Source organism: Rana temporaria, chromosome 9, assembly GCF_905171775.1.
Source record: "Rana temporaria chromosome 9, aRanTem1.1, whole genome shotgun sequence".
NCBI classification, from domain to species: domain Eukaryota; kingdom Metazoa; phylum Chordata; class Amphibia; order Anura; family Ranidae; genus Rana; species Rana temporaria.
The window spans coordinates 83,955,506-83,976,917 of record NC_053497.1 but is presented as its reverse complement, the minus strand read 5'-3'; the positions used below and the strand labels follow the sequence as shown (position 1 = coordinate 83,976,917).

The 21,412-nt window shown below is 46.1% G+C and overlaps 1 protein-coding gene across 1 annotated transcript in view; it reads left to right on the top strand.

The window, feature by feature from the left end:
* NRK (Nik related kinase) overlaps nucleotides 1-21,412 on the top strand; it is a 297,759-nt gene that overhangs the window by 179,498 nt on the left and 96,849 nt on the right. The window contains exon 19 of the mRNA XM_040323823.1: nucleotides 4,138-4,229. Coding sequence (XP_040179757.1) covers nucleotides 4,138-4,229 — 92 coding nt within the window. The remainder of the gene's footprint in view (nucleotides 1-4,137; nucleotides 4,230-21,412) is intronic.

Here is a 21,412-nt window from a genome sequence, read left to right as displayed (position 1 = left end):
GCCATACCATCAAACGCAGCCACTGTGTCATCAATTGTCGCCACTGTGCCAATTGTCACCACTGTGCCCTTTAATTGTCGACACTGTGCCCATTGTCACCACTGTGCCCATTGATGTCACTGTGCCCTTTAATTGTCGCCACTGTGCCCTTTTTTCATTCTCACTGGATTGAAAATACAAACTGTGCACAGTCCTATTGAAGGGCTCTGCAGACAACCACAGTTAGGCTGCTTTCACACTGAGGTGCTTTGCAGGCGCTATTGCGCTAAAAATAGTGCCTGCAAAGCGCCCTGAAAGAGCAGCTCCTTTATATCCAGTCTGAAAGCCTGGGGGCTTTTACACAGGAGCGTTGCGCTAGCAGGACAGTAAAAAAAGTCGTGCCAGCCGCATCTTTGAAGCGCTGTAGGAGCAGTGAATATACCGCTCCTACAGCGCCCCTGCTCATTGAAATCAATGGGGCAGCTCCTCCAAAACTACCGCATAGGAATGTTTTTGAGTGCGGGTTTAACCCTTTTTCGGCCGCTAGCGGGGGTTAAAACTGCAGCGCTAGTGGCTGAAAATCGCGGCAAAAACTACATTTAAGAGCCACTTCAGTGTGAAAGTAGCCTATGGCTTCATGTACACGGGACGTTTTTAGAACCTCTCCTGAATGATTTAACTTGACAGATAGTAAGCCACATTTAAAATGTCAGTTTTGCCACGTTTAACTGCGCTTAGAAGCGTCTGAAATTTCGGCATCTTAAAAAAAAAGTCCTATAAACGCCTAACTGCCTAAAAACGACAGTAAACTAACCTGTGTACGTGTACACCTAAGATAACATTGAATGAGTTAGACCCCTTTCACACTGGGGCGGGGTCGGCGGTAAAGCGCCGCTATTTTTTGCGGTGCTTTACTGTCAGATTTGCGGCGCTATTCGGCCACTTGCGGGGCAGTTTTCCCCCTGCTAGCGGTCGAGAAAGGGTGAAAAACCACTGCAAAGCACCTCTGCAGAGGCGCTTTGCTGGCGGTATAGCCACGGTGCCCCATTGATTTCAATGGGCAGGAGTGGTGGAGGAGCAGTATACATACTGTTCCTTCACCACTCCAAACCGTCCTGCTAGTACACCGCTCCAATGTGAAAGCCCTCGGGGCTTTCACACTGGAGTTACAGCAACGACTGTTTCAGGTCGGTTTGCAGGCACTAGTTAAAAAAAAAAAAAAGGAAAAATGTGGGCTGACATTCAGTAACTGTCTGCCTGTATTGGCAGACAGTGTACTGAGAGTCTACAAGATCCAGGCATTGCACCCAAAATCTGCTGATCATGAGTGCAATGCCTTACAGGCCACAGAGTCAAAAAGTAGGTGCACATTTTTTTACCTGCAAAAAGATGTGCATTTATTTTTTTGTTAAAGGTGATATTTACCTTTAAAGTAGAACTATAGGCAAAACTTTTTTTTTTTTTTTTTTTTTTCATTTTGGATAGACCAAGGGAGGGTTATAACCCCTGTCAGATTTTCTTTTCTCCATCTATGTCCCATTTTGGAGATTTCCCTTCACTTCCTGTCCTATATCCAAACAGGAAGTGAGAGAAAATCCCTGCAAATTAAGGGAATTCCTTGGGGACCCTCAGGTCACCAGAACTATTGTCCCCATTGGAACATTTCCCTGTTCCTACTTTTCTGGTGACAACACATATTTTGGGATTTTCGTTTACTTTCACTTTTAATGATAATGGTAAACAGGACAAATAAAGAAATGATATCTCCTTAACGGGAGTACAGACGGCAATATAAACCTGACAGGTGTTCTAATCCCTCTCCACTCTATCCAAAACTGAAAAAACAGTTTTGCCTTTAGTTATACTTTAAGTCATTGGCCCACAATAAGCACATTGTATAAATCCTGGAAGTGTACTTGGCTCAGGCCAGTGACTCAAAGTTTTGATGGTAGAGGACGGTTCCTTCAAAAAGCCTTTCTTCACATTGTGCCAAGCAGAGAATTTTCTGAAAGATGCTTGGAATAGTGTGCTTCTAATATACTTCAGTTTCCAGTACATCTTTATAATGTAAGCATGCCTTAGCTTCTGTTCACATTGGAGTGACTTGTCCTGCGATTTGACAGGTCAAATCACATAACAAGTCGCACCCTATTTCTGGAAATCGCACTGTCCAAATCAGTGTGATGCCGACTTTACAACGCTGCATCGATTTTAAAAAAAGTGGCACGCGAACTACTTTTGTCATTTTCGGGTGCGACTTCAATAGACATCTATTCACGAAGCCGCACAGATGTCTTCCAAGTCACACACTAAGTCAAACTGATATGCAGCTTTGAAAACATGCAATTTTAGATGAAGTCACACGATCAAAGGCGCAGTCAATGTGAATGAGGGCTTAACGTATAACTAAAAGTAAACTTTTTTTGTAAGTTTTGGTGTAGATTAAAATATCTGAGTTTTTTTTGCAGGCTGCGCCTCCATTAGTCCTGTTTACTGTTATCACCAAGAGTAAAATTATATCTCAAGTTTTGGGTTGTCTCCAAAACAGGAATAGAGGGGAAATCCTCCAATGGGATCGCTAGTTCAGATCAGCTTAGTGATAACCAAGGTTTCCTCACTTTGAAGGGATTTCCTCTCACTTCCTGTTTTGTCTATGGGACAGGAAGTGAGGGGAAATCTTCCTAATGGGGGCATAGATGGCAAACAAACTGACAGGGGTTATAACTTTTCCTTACTCTATAAAAAAAAAAAAAATGCCTTTAAAGCCCCGTACACACGGTCGGACTTTTGGCCAACCAACTTCAAAATCTGCAACTTTTCAAATTTGTCCGACCGTGTGTACGCTCCATCGGACCAACTTTTTCTGGTTTCATCCGACAAAAAGTTGGGTCTGCGAACGGACCAACTTTTCGGCAACAAAAGTCTGATGGTGCTTTGTGTGACTGTGTGTACAGCAATCCAACCAACTTTTGGACAAAGTGCAAATACGAATGCTGAAAACCAATGTTAAAAGCAACAAACAATAGCAGAAGTTAACCAAAGGGTGGCGGTAAAGAGCAGAAAAGAGCAAAAAAAAACACGTGATGTTAGGAAACTTTTAGAAAAGTTTGCAGAAAAGTCTGACTGTGTGTATGCTATGGGTGTGGCAGGACAAATCAATTAGGACAAAAATCCAAGGGAAATTTTGTTGGATGTCCTACCGTGTGTATGAGCCTTTAGTTCTACTTAAAGTGGAGGTTCACCCTAAAAAAATGATATACCATCCCATCCAGCTGACTTGCGTCAGCTACAGTATGCTGGGGGGGTTTTTCGCTGTACTTACCGTTTAATCGTTAATTTTCTTTTCTTCTTCCCGTGGAGAAAAGGCGTTCCTATGAAGGGGCGTAGATGATTGACGTGCGGCTAAAGCGTGTCGCGCTTTCCGAAAATAGCCGGACTAGGACTTGGCTCTTCACGGCGCTTGCGCACAGACTAGGAGATGACTGCGCAGGCGCCGTATATAGCCGAGTCCTAGGTCAGCTATTTTCGGAAAGCGTGACGCGCCTTAGCCGCACGTCAATCATCTACGCCCCTTCATAGGAACGCCTATTCCCCGCGGGAAGAAGAAAAGAAAATGAACGATTAAACGATAAGTACAGCGGGAAAAAAAAACAGCGTACTGTAGCTGACGCAAGTATGCTGGATGGGATGGTATATCATTTTTTTAGTGTGAACCTCCACTTTAAGTAGCTCAAACAATGTTACAAATACTCTCCAAATGGCCCTAAGCACTGAAGAAATACCAGATGCTCTTAAAACATTTTTCGATATAGCATAGTATTCCCACTATGCAATGCCTGAAATCATTACAGGTTACATACAAGTAATATGACATAGAAATAACACCCTCAGCTTTTTATCAGAGTGGGGCTGGGATGTGAACAGGGAGATCAAGCCTAGAAACCCCAATACATTTCCCTTCAGCTATACACATGATCCCCACTGGCCTTGCTGCTGGAATCTATCAGTGAACAGTGTCTGTCTGCTAAGTCTTAACTGATGCACTGACCATACATTCCTCTGGGAGACATAGGGTAATATATTAATTATAAAGCCCGCTTTGATTAGCAAAACTGTACATATCTGACTAATTACTAACCTTATGTGTTTTTCCACTAGTGGCTTCCTGCAACAATCCAAAGACCAGTCTGAAAGCTCAAGAATTGGCAATGGAAGTGGAAATGCCAGCCAGAGCAGCAGATTGAAACCAGGTGATTGCTTCATCTGTACACAGATGCATTCATTAAAGGAGAATTATAGTCAGGGAAAAAACACTAGTATATCTGCTTAAGGGAATTTGCCAGATTTATTCAGGTTGCTGAGTTATGACTAATCTGGGATTTTCTATCTTTGTAAGAACTAGTGAAACTGATTTGTCTGCATGAACATGCTTCTAATTCAATGGGCCTATTATGTGTGGATGATGGGATTGATTTCTGATTGTAAAAACTGGACAGGACAGGTAAGCACAGAAATGGGCATGTAAAATGAGATGCATTTCTGTCCTATTAAAAAACAAAAGTGTATATCCGTGTCTGAATGACAGCTCCATTCATTGGTCATCAGTGCAGCTCAAATAATCTGAGTTCTGAAGAAATACAGGGATATTAACATGTGTTCATGGTATAGTGGAATCTTGCAGCACTGGTTGCTTAGAAGATGGCTGGAGTGTCAGACAGACACGCTCTGCCTTGATCAGCAGGGGATCTGTGAGCAGATGTTCTGCAGAACTGGGGCAGATTGGGACAGCTGTCAGTTTTGTAACATTTATGTCCATTCAGTTTTTTTTCCCATTTTAACAGTGGGCTGTGGTTGACCTATGATGACTCAATGGAAGCAGGAAATGTTTGTATACTTTAAGGATGAGCTCTGGCGTGTTCGCATAGAACACGTGCAGAGCCCGCCAGGAAGTGTGCACGGCGCTGCGCTAATAACAGCCAGGGAGACATTTCACGATCCCTGCAGCCGAGCAATGGGACAATGTCTCCCTGGCTGTGATTAGCACAGCGCCGTTCACACTTCCTGGCGGGCTCTGCACGTGTTCTATGCGAACACGCCAGAGCTCATCCTTAGTATACGTACATCAGGTTACCTCCAATCCATCACGTTTAGGTTTAGAACAGGGGTACTCAACCCGTGGCCTCAGGCAGGTTTAGGTCTACCCGTGGCCCTCTGATAAGGCCCTCAACCTCAAACCGATTGCAGGAGTTTTGGTGCTTTCACTGATCGTGCACCACACCTGCAGGTGGGGTTGCCACCTCATCCCTTAAGGCTTCCTTTACACTAAGGCGTCGGCGGCAGAGTGCCGCTATTTTTAGTGGCACTTTACCTTAATTTTTGCGGAGGTTTTAAGCCGCTAGCGGGACGCTTTTAACCCCCACTAGCAGACGAAAAGGGTTAACCACTGGCAAAGCGCCAATTGATTGATTTCAATGGGCAGAGACGCTTTAGGAGCGGTGTATACACCGCTCCTACAGCGTTGCAAAGATGCAGCTTGCAGGACTTTTTTTTTCTACCATTTTGTCAGCGCACCACTCCAGTGTGAAAGCCCTCAGGCTTTTACATTGGAGTGAGAGGAGAGGCACTTTCAAGTCGATATTTTTAGCGTTATAGCGCCTTTAAAGCGCCTCACACTATTGCAAACTAGATGTGGGTTTCTCTGCATCCAATTCGCATGTCAGGAGTAGGGATGAGCGCCGGCGTGTTCGCACAGTCCACGTGCAGAGCCCGCCAGGAAGTCGGCACCGTGCAGTCGGCATAGTGCAGCACCATGCCGACTTCCTGGCGGGCTCTGCACATGGACTGTGCGAACACGCCGGAGCTCATCCCTAGTCAGGAGCCTATGACTGGTTCTCAATAGAGCCGGAGCCCTGGGACAGCTGCAGAGCAAATTGCACAGGAGTCCTGTGCATCTTCTGGTCCATTTTGAAATCCGAATTCAGCCAAAAATTTGAACCGGGGATGCACCGTACTCCTGAGGTGAGCTGCTCCGCACGGCAGTGTGAACCCAGCCCTAAACCAAAACAGATATAAATTACTCAGGCTCTGAGGCTAATTTAATGCAGATCAGGCACCAAGTAAGTTTAATTACCACCTTAATCAGCCACGGAGCCTGTGTAATTTAATTTGTGTTTGGTTTTTAAGGGATGAGGTGGCAACCCTACCTACAGGATATAATAGAAGTCTATGGCAAGCGCAGTTAACTGGCAGGAAAGCCACAGGTGCACTGCGCTGCAACTGCAGTGTAGGTAAACCACAGCGCAATTAGTATGAAAGCAGCCTTATAGAGAGCTTGGGACAGTAAGAACTTATTTTGCGGTTTGGGGGGGCAGTAAAATCCCATAGTTGAGACATGTTTTTACCACACACCCAACCACTGAGGTAGCGCCAGGGGTCACAATGGCGATCCCAGCCTATACTCCAGGGGGCCCATGGCCTCCCTGTCGCATTCTGTTTTACACATGGACAGGAGGGACAACATATACAAGAACCAATCCTCTTTATTTATTTCTGCAAATGACGACATTTAGGGACTGCAGGAGGAAAATGTTCATTAGGGATGAGCTTTATGTTCGAGTCGAACATGAGTTCGACTTGAACATTGGCTGTTCGCCCGTTCCGCAAACTGCGAACAATTTGGGGTGTTCGTGGCAAATTAGAAAAGCAGCGGAACACCCTTTAAAAGTCTATGGGAGAAATCAAAAGTGTTCATTTTAAAGGTTAATATGCAAGTTATTGTCATAAAAAGTGTTTGGGGACCCGGGTCCTGCCCCAGGGGACATGTATCGATGCAAAAAAAAAGTTTTAAAAACTGCAGTTTTTTTCGGAAGCAGTGATTTTAATAATGCCAAAAGTGAAACAATAAAAGGGAAATATTCCTTTAAATTTCGTACCTGGGGGGGGATGTCTAAAGTATGCATGTAACGTAGCGCATGTTTAGAACTGTCCCTGTGTCAGGGACTCACCTTCCAAAATCGTCAGCCCAGCATTGGGCTGAGACAGCGGCGTGCATCAGCGGGACGCGCGCGTGCGTCAGCGGCGCGCGCGCGTGCGTCAGCGGCGCGCGCGCGCGCACGTGCGCAGCGGGAGCGTGCACGTGAACCCTCCTTGGCGCCAAAACGCCTTTAAAAGCTCAGTCCTTGCTTCCTGCAAGTTGCTGTCTGATCTGCAGTCCCTGATTGAACTTGAACCTGAGAACCTGCTTACCTGATTTGAACCTCTGATTGAACTTGTGACCCGGCTTGTTTGACCATCCGTACCTCTCCGATCCTGACCTCGGCTTCCATTGACCACCTCTTCCGATTGACCTACCATTGCCAGACCTTCCTGCTTGTACCCTGATTACTCTTCTGCCTGCTGCACCTGATTACCTGAACCATCTGTTGTGACCCGGCTTACCTGACTCCGCTTCCGTCTGCTATCAGTGATCCAATCACCTTCCAGCCTACCCGTCCAGAGGAAGTCAGCACCTGCTTCACCTACCCAGCACGCCGGCACTCCTACCCCGCCAGGCTCCTGAGTCTGCTGTTCCCAATCCGGCAGCTCACGAGCCGGAGCTGTAAGAGAGGCCTTCCCCTACCATCGGGCTCTGGCTACCAGGTACGTGATACATAACAGTATCAGACAGCCATGACAGAGCCCTCAGGAATGGCCCCGGCCATGGAGGAGATTTGCAAACACCTCGCATCCCTCACACAAGCTGTAAAGAACCTACAGGACGGCTACATGCGACTGGAAGGTCAAGTACAGAACCTATCCGGAGACACAGCTTCTACATCCGCTGCCAGATCATCTCCATCGGCCTCTGCTCCATCCGTAGTAATGCTACCGCCCGAACCCAGAGTTCCGATGCCAGAGCGATTCACCGGGGATCGTTCCAAATTCCGGGATTTTCGTAATGCCTGTCAATTATATTTTGCCCTTCAACCAAGGACTTTTTCCCTAGAAGCCACTAAAGTGGGATTTGTGGTTTCTCTTCTTCAAGGAGAGCCCCTAGCTTGGGCACACCGATTATTGGAAGAAAATGGCACCAACACAGAGACTTTACTAGCCTTTTTTCGGGTCATGGCACAAATGTATGATGATCCTCAGCGGACTACCACTGCCGAGGCCGCCCTGCTCGCACTTCAACAAGGCCGCCGAGCAGTGGAGGATTATGTCGCGGACTTTCGCCGCTGGAGTGCGGACACTCAGTGGAACAGCGCAGCTCTGCGACACCAGTTCCGCCTGGGACTTTCAGAGGCCTTAAAAGATGAACTGGCTCGCATCGGGGTTCCTGATACCTTAGAAGATTTGATCGACAAGGCTATTCAGATTGATCGACGCTTACGGGAACGACGGACCGAACGTTCTTCTCATTTAAATCGTCCAGTTTGGGTCACTACCAAAGCACCCATGCCTGCATCCCGATATCAACCACCTGTCTGCCCAAGTCCTGCCAGCTCCCCTCCAGATACTTCTGAGCCTATGCAACTCGGAGTCATGCGACCCACATTGCCTCCAGAAGAACGAGCACGCCGTCGTCAACTGAATCTATGCCTATACTGCGGTGAGCCCGGTCATTACGTCGCCAACTGTCCCACCAAGATGCGTAAGTGCCATTCCTCTGTTTCTCTCAACGTTTCCGCTCTCCCAGTCAATACAAACCACCTTGCTCTCTCTCTGTCTTTTCAGCTCCAAGGAAGAACGATTCCGGTCAACGCAATTATTGACTCCGGGGCCTGCAGCTGCTTCATTGATGCCGCCTTTGCCAACCTACACAATATTCCTCTTCGAAGGAAGAACTTCAAACTTTCCGTTTTTCTAGCTGATGGATCCCACATTAAATCAGGACAAGTAACACAAGAAACCCTTCCTCTACCCGCTACTACTTCCGCTCATCATAAAGAATTATTAATTTTGGATGTGATCTCCTCTCCTCTTTTTCCTGTAATTCTTGGCATTCCCTGGCTCCGGATTCATAACCCTCAGGTTGATTGGTCCTCTGGAACTTTGCGATTTCCTTCTCGGTACTGTCAAGAATATTGTTTACCTCAAGTACCTAGTTTTTCTCCCACTCTGCTATGCCTGAACACCGATCCCAGTTTACTCCAGTCCGTCCCGGAACATTATCACGAGTTCCTCGATGTGTTCAGCAAAAAGGGGGCCGACTCCCTACCACCTCACCGTCCTTATGACTGCCCGATAGAACTGCTTCCTGGGGCTGAGATCCCTTTTGGGCGCATCTTTCCATTATCCGAGAAAGAACAAGATGCTCTGAAAATTTACATTGATGAAAACCTAAACAAGGGATTCATTCGGCCATCCACCTCACCGGCGGGTGCTGGAATATTTTTTGTTGCCAAGAAGGATCAAACCCTTCGCCCATGCATCGACTATCGGGAGCTCAACAACATCACGGTTAAAAACCGATACCCGTTGCCCCTAATACCTGAATTATTCCAAAAACTAAGATCCGCCACCATTTTCACCAAGCTGGACCTGAGGGGGGCTTATAATTTAATTCGCATCAGAGACGGTGATGAGTGGAAAACTGCCTTTCGCACTCGGTATGGCCACTACGAGTACCTCGTCATGCCTTTTGGGTTATGCAACGCTCCTGCTACCTTTCAGCATTTCGTCAACGACGTGTTTAGAGACTTTTTAGACATCTTCGTCATCGTCTACCTGGATGATATACTGGTTTTCTCTGGCTCGTTAGACAAACATCGGGAGCATGTCTGCAGAGTTTTAAACCGGCTCCGCCTGCACGGCTTATACGCAAAGGCAGAAAAATGCGAATTTGAGTTACACACCATTCAGTTCCTGGGTCTGGTGATCTCCCCGACGGGAATCGAGATGGACCCAAAGAAAGTGTCTGCCATTCTGGACTGGCCAGTACCTCTAGATAAAAAGGGGGTACAAAGATTTATAGGATTTGCAAATTTCTATAGACGCTTTATTAAAGGTTTTTCTTCCATCGTGGCTCCCATTACACAACTCACCAGACAAAATTTCCGTTTCCACTGGAACTCCGAGGCTCAGAAGGCCTTCGACACCTTGAAGGGACTCTTCACTTCTGCTCCGATCCTCAGTCACCCCAACCCGGTTCTACCTTTTCTCCTTGAGGTGGATGCTTCTGAAGTCGCTGTAGGGGCCGTTATATCTCAACGACTTGGGAACAAGGACTTAGTACACCCGGTGGGCTTCTTCTCCCGAAAACTCTCCCCTGCGGAGAGAAACTACGACGTAGGTGATCGTGAATTATTGGCCATCAAGGCCGCATTAGAAGAGTGGAGATACCTGTTGGAAGGTGCTGCACATCCAGTACTAATTTATACGGACCATAAAAACCTGGAATATTTAAGAACTGCTAAACGATTGAAACCTCGACAGGCCCGCTGGGCTCTCTTCTTCTCCCGTTTCTGTTTCCACATCACCTACCGTCCTGGATCAAAGAATGTCAAGCCAGACGCTCTGTCCCGAATGTTTGACAACCCAAAGGACACCTCTACCCCTGACACCATTCTTCCAGAAAACAGCTTTCTGCTATTACATGCCGATCTTATATCATTACTTAGAGGAGCGTCATCTGAATCTTCAAAACCTCCCAATATTTCTCTAGAGTCCAGAGATGGATTATTTTGGAAAGGAAGCCAAATTTTTGTACCTGAAAAGACCCGAGTCGAAGTTTTAAAACATCTGCACGATCACCCACTGGCAGGACATTTTGGGGTTCGCAAAACCCTGGAACTAGTACGCCGCACCTTCTGGTGGCCCGGCTTGGAGGATTTTTGCAAGTCCTATATCCGATCTTGCCCTATCTGTAACCGGAACAAGACACCCCGAAACCAAGCTTGGGGCCTACTGAAACCACTACCTGTACCCGATCGACCATGGAAAATGATCGCCATGGATTTTATTGTAGAACTTCCCTGCTCTGAGGGTTGTTCTGTCATTTTTGTGATTGTGGACCGTTTGACCAAAATGGCCCATTTTCTTCCTTTAAAGAATACACCTTCTGCCATTGAGACTGCTCGTGTATTCATTAAAGAAATCGTCAGACTACATGGGGTGCCCTCCAACATCGTGTCAGATAGAGGAGTTCAATTCACCTCTCGGTTCTGGAAAGCTCTCTGCAAGACGCTACAGATTGAACTTGCTCTATCCTCGGCCTATCATCCCCAGACCAATGGGCAAACTGAAAGAACCAATCAGACTTTGGAACAGTACATCAGGTGTTTTACAACGTTCTCCCAAGATGATTGGGTGTCTCTGTTACCCCTAGCAGAATTTGCGTACAATAACGCCAGTCATTCTGCTACGGGGCAATCTCCCTTTTTTGCCAACTATGGTTTCAACTTAACCTTTTTACCAGACTTTCTTTCAGAGTCCTCAGTTCCGGCTGTACAGAACACTATGGAGTTCCTCAACCGCAATAACCAACTGTTACGGGAGACGGTGACCAAGGCCCAGGCTGACAGTAAGAGGTTCTTTGACAGGAAAAGGAGAGGTGAGCTAGATCTGAGACCGGGAGACCAGGTATGGCTTTCTACGAACAATCTTAGACTAGCCTGTCCATCCAAGAAATTGGGACCAAAATTTTTGGGACCCTTTCCGGTCAAAAGAAAGATCAATACAGTTTCATATGAACTATCCTTATCTGATTCTCTTAAAGTGCATCCTGTGTTCCATGTCTCTTTGTTAAAACCCGCAGTTCCAGATCCTTTTCCTAATAGGGGGTCCAAACCTCCCGAACCGATCCATGTCGATGGCAACGAGGAATTCGTGGTAGAGACTATCCTGGATTGTAGGAAAAGACAAGGACAAAACCAATTCCTGATCAAGTGGAAAGGTTATGGACCAGAAGACAATTCCTGGGAACCCGAAGGTAATATCCATGCCAAAAGACTAATACGTGCATTTTTTCTCGCTCACCCTGACAAAATGGCCCGACTGGGCATCCGGAGGTTGCCCCTTGGGGGGGGGCAATGTCAGGGACTCACCTTCCAAAATCGTCAGCCCAGCATTGGGCTGAGACAGCGGCGTGCATCAGCGGGACGCGCGCGTGCGTCAGCGGCGCGCGCGCATGCGTCAGCGGCGCGCGCGCGCACGTGCGCAGCGGGAGCGCGCGCGTGCACGTGAACCCTCCTTGGCGCCAAAACGCCTTTAAAAGCTCAGTCCTTGCTTCCTGCAAGTTGCTGTCTGATCTGCAGTCCCTGATTGAACTTGAACCTGAGAACCTGCTTACCTGATTTGAACCTCTGATTGAACTTGTGACCCGGCTTGTTTGACCATCCGTACCTCTCCGATCCTGACCTCGGCTTCCATTGACCACCTCTTCCGATTGACCTACCATTGCCAGACCTTCCTGCTTGTACCCTGATTACTCTTCTGCCTGCTGCACCTGATTACCTGAACCATCTGTTGTGACCCGGCTTACCTGACTCCGCTTCCGTCTGCTATCAGTGATCCAATCACCTTCCAGCCTACCCGTCCAGAGGAAGTCAGCACCTGCTTCACCTACCCAGCACGCCGGCACTCCTACCCCGCCAGGCTCCTGAGTCTGCTGTTCCCAATCCGGCAGCTCACGAGCCGGAGCTGTAAGAGAGGCCTTCCCCTACCATCGGGCTCTGGCTACCAGGTACGTGATACATAACACCCTGCACAAAGTGTAATTTCTGAAGAAAAAAAAAGTAATTTAAAACTACTCGCGGCTATAATGAATTGTCGGGCCCGGCAATACAGAGAAAAGTAATTGAAAAAAATGACAGGGGTCCCCCCCATCCATTACCAGGTCCTTTGGGTCAGGTATGAATATTAAAGGGGAACCTGCCATTTTTTTCAATTACTTTTATCTGTATTGCCGGGACCAGACAATTCATTAATAGTAAAAACTTGGGCAGTGCCTGCGCTTAGGAGAAATGATGGTATAATTGATATAGACTGCAGCCCCCCCTGATAGATTCCCCCTACGGAGGATGCTATGAAAAGAAAAATGGAATGGGGTGTGGGGGTTGTGGCACTGTCTATGCTCCCACCTATAAGAAGGGGGGGAAAAGAGGGTGAAAAGGGAGGAGAGGAAGCCTCACCCTATTCCCAATGTTTAATTATTAGTATAGTGAGCTGGCTTATATCCCACACCAAATAAATACGATGTATATGTGTATGAACACTAAAAACAGTGAGACCAATGTCTAGAATTTTACCTTATCAATTGACCACTACTAGAAATGGCAGGTGTACAGTCTATGAGCACCGTGAATAACTTATGTACTCTATAGTTACATATTCTGAGCGCGAGATACTGGGGACAGGGGCATTTTAATTATTTTTGTTATATATATATATATATATATATATATTACATTTTTTATTTTACTTGATTCTTTTTATTTTTGCACTTTTTTTTTTTTCATTTTTTTTGTTGGATCACTTTTATGTAAACATCCCTTGTAATAGGAATAGTGTGTGACAGGTCCTCTTTATGGAGAGATGCGGGGTCAATAAAACTCCACATCTCTCCTCCAGGCTGGAAAGCATGAGATTAGGAAAAAAAAATCACGATCTCATGCTTTCAGCCACGATTGCAGCTTTGTTGACTTCCGGGTACCCCGGGCATGACGTCATAACGTCGCACCCGGGCCTCCGGCGGTCACCGGTCATCTCTATGCTCTTCATTCGGCGGTGGCCGATTCATTCTCCGGGTCTTAGATGGCACAGGAGAGCCAGGTGAAGCACCAGATGGCGGCGGAAGGGGGGATGTCTCCTCCCGCCACCTGTTAGAATGATCAAGCTGCAGAACTGCCGCTATGATCATTCTTATGGTGCGCAGAATCGCCACCTGTAAAAAAAGAATATCTGAATGATGCCTGTAGCTGCAGGCATGATTCAGATATCCCCCACTGAAGTCCAGGACGTCATATGACGTCCTACGGTACGGAAGTGGTTAAAGGGGGCTTCCAGATTACGATAAGCCCCCTGCCCATAGACCCCCACAACCACCGAGCAAGGTTTGTGAGCATGAGGCCCTTGGCCCCATCAACATGGGGACATCCTCCCCATGTTGAGGGCATGTGGCCTGGTACGGTTCAGGAGGGGGGCGGTCTCTTGTCCTCCCTCTTTTCCTGCGGCCTGCCAGGTTGCTTGCTCAGATAAATGGTCTGGTATGGATTTTTGGGGGGACTCAACGCCATTTTTTTTTTTTTTACTTTGGCGTGGAGTTCCCCTTAATATCCATACCAGACCTGAAGGGACAATAAAACTGAATACAGTAGGTCCCTGCCTGTATTTGTATGAGAACACCGGCAATTGTATTCAGGTAAGCTTTAGGTGCACACTGTGCAAAGGACACTAAAACAAAATACTGCAGATCCCTGCCTGTATTTGTATGAGAACACCAGCAATTGTATTTAGGTAAGCGTTAGGTGCACACTGTGCAAAGGACACCAAAACTGGATACTGGAGGTCCCTGCCTGTATTTGTATGAGAACCCCCGGGAATTGAATTCAGGTAAGCTTTAGGTGCACACTGTGCAAAGGACACTAAAACAAAATACTGCAGCTCCCTGCCTGTATTTGTATGAGAACACCAGCAATTGTATTCAAGTAAGCTTTAGATGAACACTGTGCAAAGGACACAGTACACTAAGTGAAAATACTGCAGATAGCAGAATCATCTGCCTGCCTGCCTGTCAGTATATTAGGAAGAGAATACAAGAACGGATCTAGCTAAACTGAATACAGTGTATAAATATATATACAACACCTGGGATGCATATATATCCTCTACACACTGTAACTACAGCTAACTGACTCGCCTGCCTGCTCTATCTAACTCAATTGAAATGACACTGTCTGTCTCTCTCTCTCTCTCTCTCTCTCTCTCTCTCTCTGTCTGTCTTTCAACAACGCCGCAACACACTACACGCGGCCGACTTCCAGGCGGCCTTATATAGTCTGGGGCGTGTACTAAATCCCCTGAGGCTTAATTGGCCAAAGCCACCCTGGCTTTGGCCAATTACGGCTCTCTGTACAGACGATGCTGTGCTTGGCCAAGCATGTGGGTCATAGTGCATGCTTGGCCAATCATTAGCCAGCAATGCACTGCGATGCTGCAGTGAATTATGGGCCGTGACGCGACACTCGAGTTTGGCGCGAACGGCCCATATCGTTAGCAATTCGACGAACGATCGAACATACGATGTTCCAGTCGAACATGAGTTTGACTCGAACACGAATCTCATCCCTAATTACCACAATAGAACAATGTGAATCTGACCTAAGACCTCCGTGGATGGTGTCCAACCTCTGGGGTTTTAACTGATTTGCTTTGGAAGCTCATTTTGAATAGGCTGCCAAATGCACACAAACAAGGAATATGTGAAATATGCATTAGAAAAAATGCTACAAGGCATGGTAGTGCATCAGAGCTGCATTACTTCAGTGTATTAGTGTTCCATTCAAAATAAAAAGCACAACAACTTGCTATTGAACGTAATGCCCACATTACTGCAATACACTGCATCTCAAAAGTGTGCATGACTAATTTATATATATATATATATATATATATATATATATATACACATACATACATATATGCATACATACATACATACATACATATATACATTTTAGTTACTTTGTCTCCTTTTTTTTGTGTGTATTAGAGTTACTTGACTGAGCACTGAGGCTGGATGACGGATTAGACATCAAAGTTTACCCTGAGTGATTTAATTTATAAGTGACAATACATTTAAATCACAAGTCTTATATTGCAATTAAAAGTGACATTGCTTCAGTGGCTGCCATTCAAATAGAGTGACGCATGACAGAAGCAGTAATGGTCTAATGCAGTTGGCTACCACTGCCCCCTAAAGCAGTCAGTGTGTCATATACCTTGAAATTCAAAGTGTTTAAATTAGGAATAATGTACTAGAGTGAAATAAATGTAGTAAGCAGATAATTCTGACTAATGTGACTAAGGTGCTGCTATATGTAAAGAGCAGCTCCAGGCAACTAGCAAAACCATTAAAAGAACTGGTAATGCATTCCACTAAACTATAATGTCCTTAAAGGGTTACTCAATTTTCATGAAAAAAAAAAAAATATATATATATATATATATATATATATATATATATATCTCATATGGTATACAATGGTGCCATGGTATAAAATCGAGAGAATCCGAGAAAGCATTCAGCAAAACAATACCCCCCCCCCTCAATCATTCACACAACACCCATAGAAATTTGGTAGAATCAACAAAGTTCACTCTGAAACCCATCTCCATCGATGCAGTTAAAAATATCATCGGTACTTTGCGAAACAGCACAGCGCCTAATGATATTATCCCCGCTAAACTGCTGAAGGAATGTGCCGATATCATGGCGCCGCCTATCACGCAGCTTATAAATCAGTCATTCAAGGAAGGCATAGTGCCCTCACAGCTGAAAGAGGGCACAATCCAGCCCATCTTGAAGAAACCCACCTTAGACCCCAAGGACCCAATTCACCGCCGTCCGATAACAGGCCTAACCGCCCTCTCCAAGGTATTGGAAAAAGTAGTGGTACAACAGCTGCAACAGCATCTGGACACCCATAATCTACTTGATCCATTTCAATCGGGTTTCCGTCCCGGACACAGGACGGAAACAGCATTGCTCAAAATTTGGGATGACGCCCTCGAGGCCGCAGACGAAGGAGAACCCTGTCTCCTGGTTCTGTTGGACCTAAGCGCAGCTTTCGACGCGGTAGATCACAAACTGTTACTGATTCGGCTAGCTGAAGTAGCCAGAGTCGCAGAAGGTGATTTACCTTGGTTTTCCTCCTTTCTGGAAAACCGATCACAAACAGTGAAATTGGGACCTTTCACTTCTGAAAAACGCACGGTATCATGCGGAGTCCCCCAGGGATCCCCTCTGTCACCGGTGCTGTTCAATATATACCTTCGCCCTCTCTTTGATATCATCAGTAGCCAAAAACTACTTTATCACTCATATGCAGACGACACGCAACTGTATTTTCGCATCCGCAACAAAAAGGATCATCATCCAAATCTAGAGACATGCCTCTCTTTGATAGAAAACTGGATGACTAAGAGTTATCTTAAACTCAACAGTTCCAAAACAGAACTTCTTCTGTTACACGCCAGTCGTAAGAGTCAACGGACAACAACCTGGACCCCCCCGCCCATTCTGGGCCAAATCATCACCCCTAGCTCCAAAGTCAAAAGTCTTGGGGTCATCTTCGACACCTACATAACAATGGACGCACAAATAGGGTCAGTAGTCAGCGGATTCCACCATCTGCTGCGCCTACTACGCAGACTTATTCCATTTATCCCCAAAGAAGACATAGCGGTCGTGGTGGGAACAATTGTGAACTCCAGATTGGACTATGCTAATGCCCTTTACCTCGGACTCCCAAAGTACCAAATCGCTCGCCTGCAAGTCGTACAAAATACGGCCGCCAGACTTGTGACTGGGAAAAAAACATGGGAATCAATCTCACCTTCGCTGAGAACCCTTCACTGGTTGCCAGTAAAGGACAGAATTGCTTTTAAAGCACTCTGTCTGACACATAAGTGCATTCATGGGAAGGCTCCGCAATATCTTTGCGACAAGATAAAAGCTCACAACGCCAATCGCATTCTGCGATCCACCAACCAAAATCTGCTTCAGATACCCAAAGCCAAATTCAAGTCCAAAGGAGAAAGAAGATTTGCGCTCCAAGGTCCCAGACTATGGAATGCTTTACCAACCAGCATTCGGTTGGAGGAAAACCACCTGACCTTAAGAAGAAAGATCAAAACTCATCTCTTTTGATATCAAGAGAGACAGGAACAACGAGCGCCCAGAGGTGATTTAGTTTGCATGTGCTGCGCTATACTGTATAAGTTTTTCATTCATTCATTCATATTCTAAGTTAAAGGGTCACTAAAGGAAAAACATTTTTTAGCTGAAATGACTGTTTACAGGGTATAGAGACATAATAGTTAACTGATTCCTTTTAAAAATGATTAAAAATAGATAAACAATCATATAATGTGCCTGCAGTTTAGTTTCGTTTTTGCTGTTGTTTCCTGGTTCTCTGATGTACAGAGCCACAGAGCCAATACAGGGCAGTGATGGATTGTAAAACGAAACTGGATTGGTGCTGAGGAGTTTTAGACACACAGTAATCACACCTCCTTGATTAGTGACCACAGAGAGAAAACTCCCAGTACTGTGGTCATCAGGAAACAGACAACCAGGAAGTGTCCAGAACAGAGAGGAATTACAGCAACATCAGAGCAAAAACGAACAATGAGGACATGAAACCAGGACTGCAGTAAGGGTAAAGGAAGATATTTAGCTAAAAAAAAAAAATTCCTTTAGTGACCCTTTAATGTTATGAAAAATGATCTTTCCGTTTCAATCTGCAGCTGCTGTAATTTTCTTTAAAATTCAATGCTATATGGCAACCTGTAATTTCCCACTTGTATGATTAGCTCACTGATTTTCCCAGAAGTCTGCATCAAGGTACAAGTCAAATTTTAGGTATCCTCTGCATTAGGAATTACATTTTTGGTTCCTAAGGCCGGGTACTCACGAGCAAACATGTACGGTGAAACCGGTCCGTCGGACCGTTTTCACCGTACATCCCTGCCAGAGGGCTTCTGTACGATGGTTGTACTAACCATCGTACAGAAGTCCGCGCGTAAACACTACGCGGGGCGTGTCCGCGTCGTCGCCGCGGCGACGTGGGCGGGCCTGCCATTTAAAGGCTTCCACGCATGCGTCGAAGTCATTCGACGCATGCGAAGGACGGCGGGCGCTCGGACATGTACGGTAGGTCTGTACTGATGACCGTACATGTCCGAGCGGGCAGGATTCCAGCGGACGGTTTTAAAACACGTCCAGGAATTTTTGCCCGCTGGGAAAAGGCCCGGCGGGCAAATGTTTGCTGGAATTCGGCCCGCTCGCGCCTACACACGACCAAACATGTATGCTGAAACAGGCCCGCGGACCAGTTTCAGCATACATGTTTGGTCGTGTGTACGGGGCCTAACAGTTAATTGCCTCTAAAGGGATGCAACTTTCTTCAGTAGAACTCTGTCAGTGCATCAGCTGATTATGTTGGACACAGACACTCCCATTCAGAAATCAGTATTTCAAAGACTTTAGTGAAACATACAGCCTTTCCTTAGGAACAGAAACAGGTAGGACTCTGCAACAAAATTTGTTTAAGTTCTTGCAATGTACATACTGTAGATCACGCAGAGGTGATTGGTTTTTCTCAACAAAAGTGGTGTTACTCTTTAAGGTATAAGGAGCTCTCTGTGTGCATAAAAGTTAAAAGAAAACCTATATTTAATAGTGGAAATAAAGAGATCTATATTGGTGGGGGGATCTTTGCTTTGGGAGGGAGATCATTCTTTATTGTGCTTTACTGACCTGTGTGTAAGGGCTCGTACAGACGGACGGACCATTTGAGCGGACATGTCCGCCCGGAGATTTCTGTCTGATGGTTGTACACACCATCAGACAGAAATCCGCGTGTACACGATACTCGGGGACGTGGCCACGCCGTCGCCGCGACTTGCGTGGCCCTGGAAGTTCAAAGCTTCCACGCATGCGTTGAATCACTTCGACGCATGCGAGGGATGGCGGCCGATCGGACATGTACGGTGAGTCTGTACAGACGACTGAACATGTCCGATGGACAGGCCTCCAGCGGACATGTTTCTTAGCATGCTAAGAAACATTTGTCTGCTGCAAAACGGTCGGCTGGACAAATGTCCGCTGGAAACCTGTCCGGTTGGCCGTACACACGACCGAACATGTCTGCTGAAACTGGTCCGCGGACCAGTTTCAGCAGACATGTTCGGTCGTGTGTACAAGGCCTTACACACCCCTTATCTTTTCCCTCTGTGTGTTACAGACCCTGTTCAAATCTTGCTTTTGGAACAGTAATTAACCGATTGTCGCCCGCCGCACGCAGATATACGTCTGCAGCATGGCACAGGCAGGCAGAAGGATGTACCTGTATGTCCCCTTTAAAAAAGCGGTTGTTGCAGGCGCGCACCCGCCTCGATCTCCGTGAGGGTGCCCACGGGTCCCGCAGACTCGATTGCCGCAAGCATATTTGCGATCATCTCACAGAGAGATAGAACGGGGAGATGTTAGTATAAACAGCAAGCCACGCCCCCTACAGTAAGAATCACTCCTTAGGGAACACTTAACCCCTACAGCGCCACCTAGTGGTTAACCCCTTCACTGCCAGTGTCATTTTCACAGTAACCAGTGCATTTTTATAGAACTGATCACAATGGTCCCAAAAATGTGTCAAAAGTGTCCGATGTGTCCGCCATAATGTCGCAATCATGATAAAAATTGCAGATAATTGCAGTAAAAAAAAAATATTAATAAAAATGCTATAAAACGGTCCTCTATTTTGTAGACACTATGGGCCAGATTCACAAAGGACTTACGACGGCGTATCTCCATGTACGCCGTCGTAAGTCCGAAAGTGTGCCGTCGTATCTATGTGACTGATTCATAGAATCAGATACGCCTCACTGTTGCCAAGATATGACCGTCGTAAGTCTCCTACGCCGTCGTATCTTGGGTGCATATTTATGCTGGCCGCTAGGGGCGCTTCCGTAGATTTCCGCGTTGAATATGCAAATGAGCTAGGTACGCCGATTCACGGACGTACTTGCGCCCGGCGTATTAATATACGCTGTTTACATAAGGCGTAACTTTACCCCTCATAAAGCAGGGGTAAGTCATGTTAAGGTATGGATGTCGGAAACGTTGGAACAGCGTCGTATTTTACGTCGTTTGTGTAAGTCGTACGTGAATAGGGATGGGCGTAGGTTACATTCACGTCGACAAAGCATTGCGCCGACGTATCTTAGGGAGTATTTGCAACGTGATTCTGAGCATGCGCCGTTCGTTAGGCGCGTCATTTACGTGGGGTCACGATTCATTTCCATACAACACGCCCCCTACCAGCCTACTTTGAATTAGGCGGGCTTATGCCGGCCCATTTACGCTACGATGCCGTAACTTAGGGCGCAAGTTCTTTGTGAATACGGTACTCGCCTCTCTAAGTTACGGCGGCGTAGCGTATATGAGATGCGCTACGCCCGCCTAAACTTAAGCCATTCTTTCTGAATCTGGCCCTATAACTTTTGCTCAAACCAGTTTTTTTATTTTATTTATTTTTTAACAAAAATATGTAGAAGAATATGTACCGGTCTAAACTGAGGAAAAAACATGTTATATATTTTTTGGGGGATTTTTATTATCGCAAAAAGTAAAAAATATTCATATTTTTTTTTCAAAATTATCGCTTTATTTTTGTTTATAGCGCAAAAAATAAAAAACGCTTTCCGGTTTAATGTGGCCCCCTCTGGTAATTTG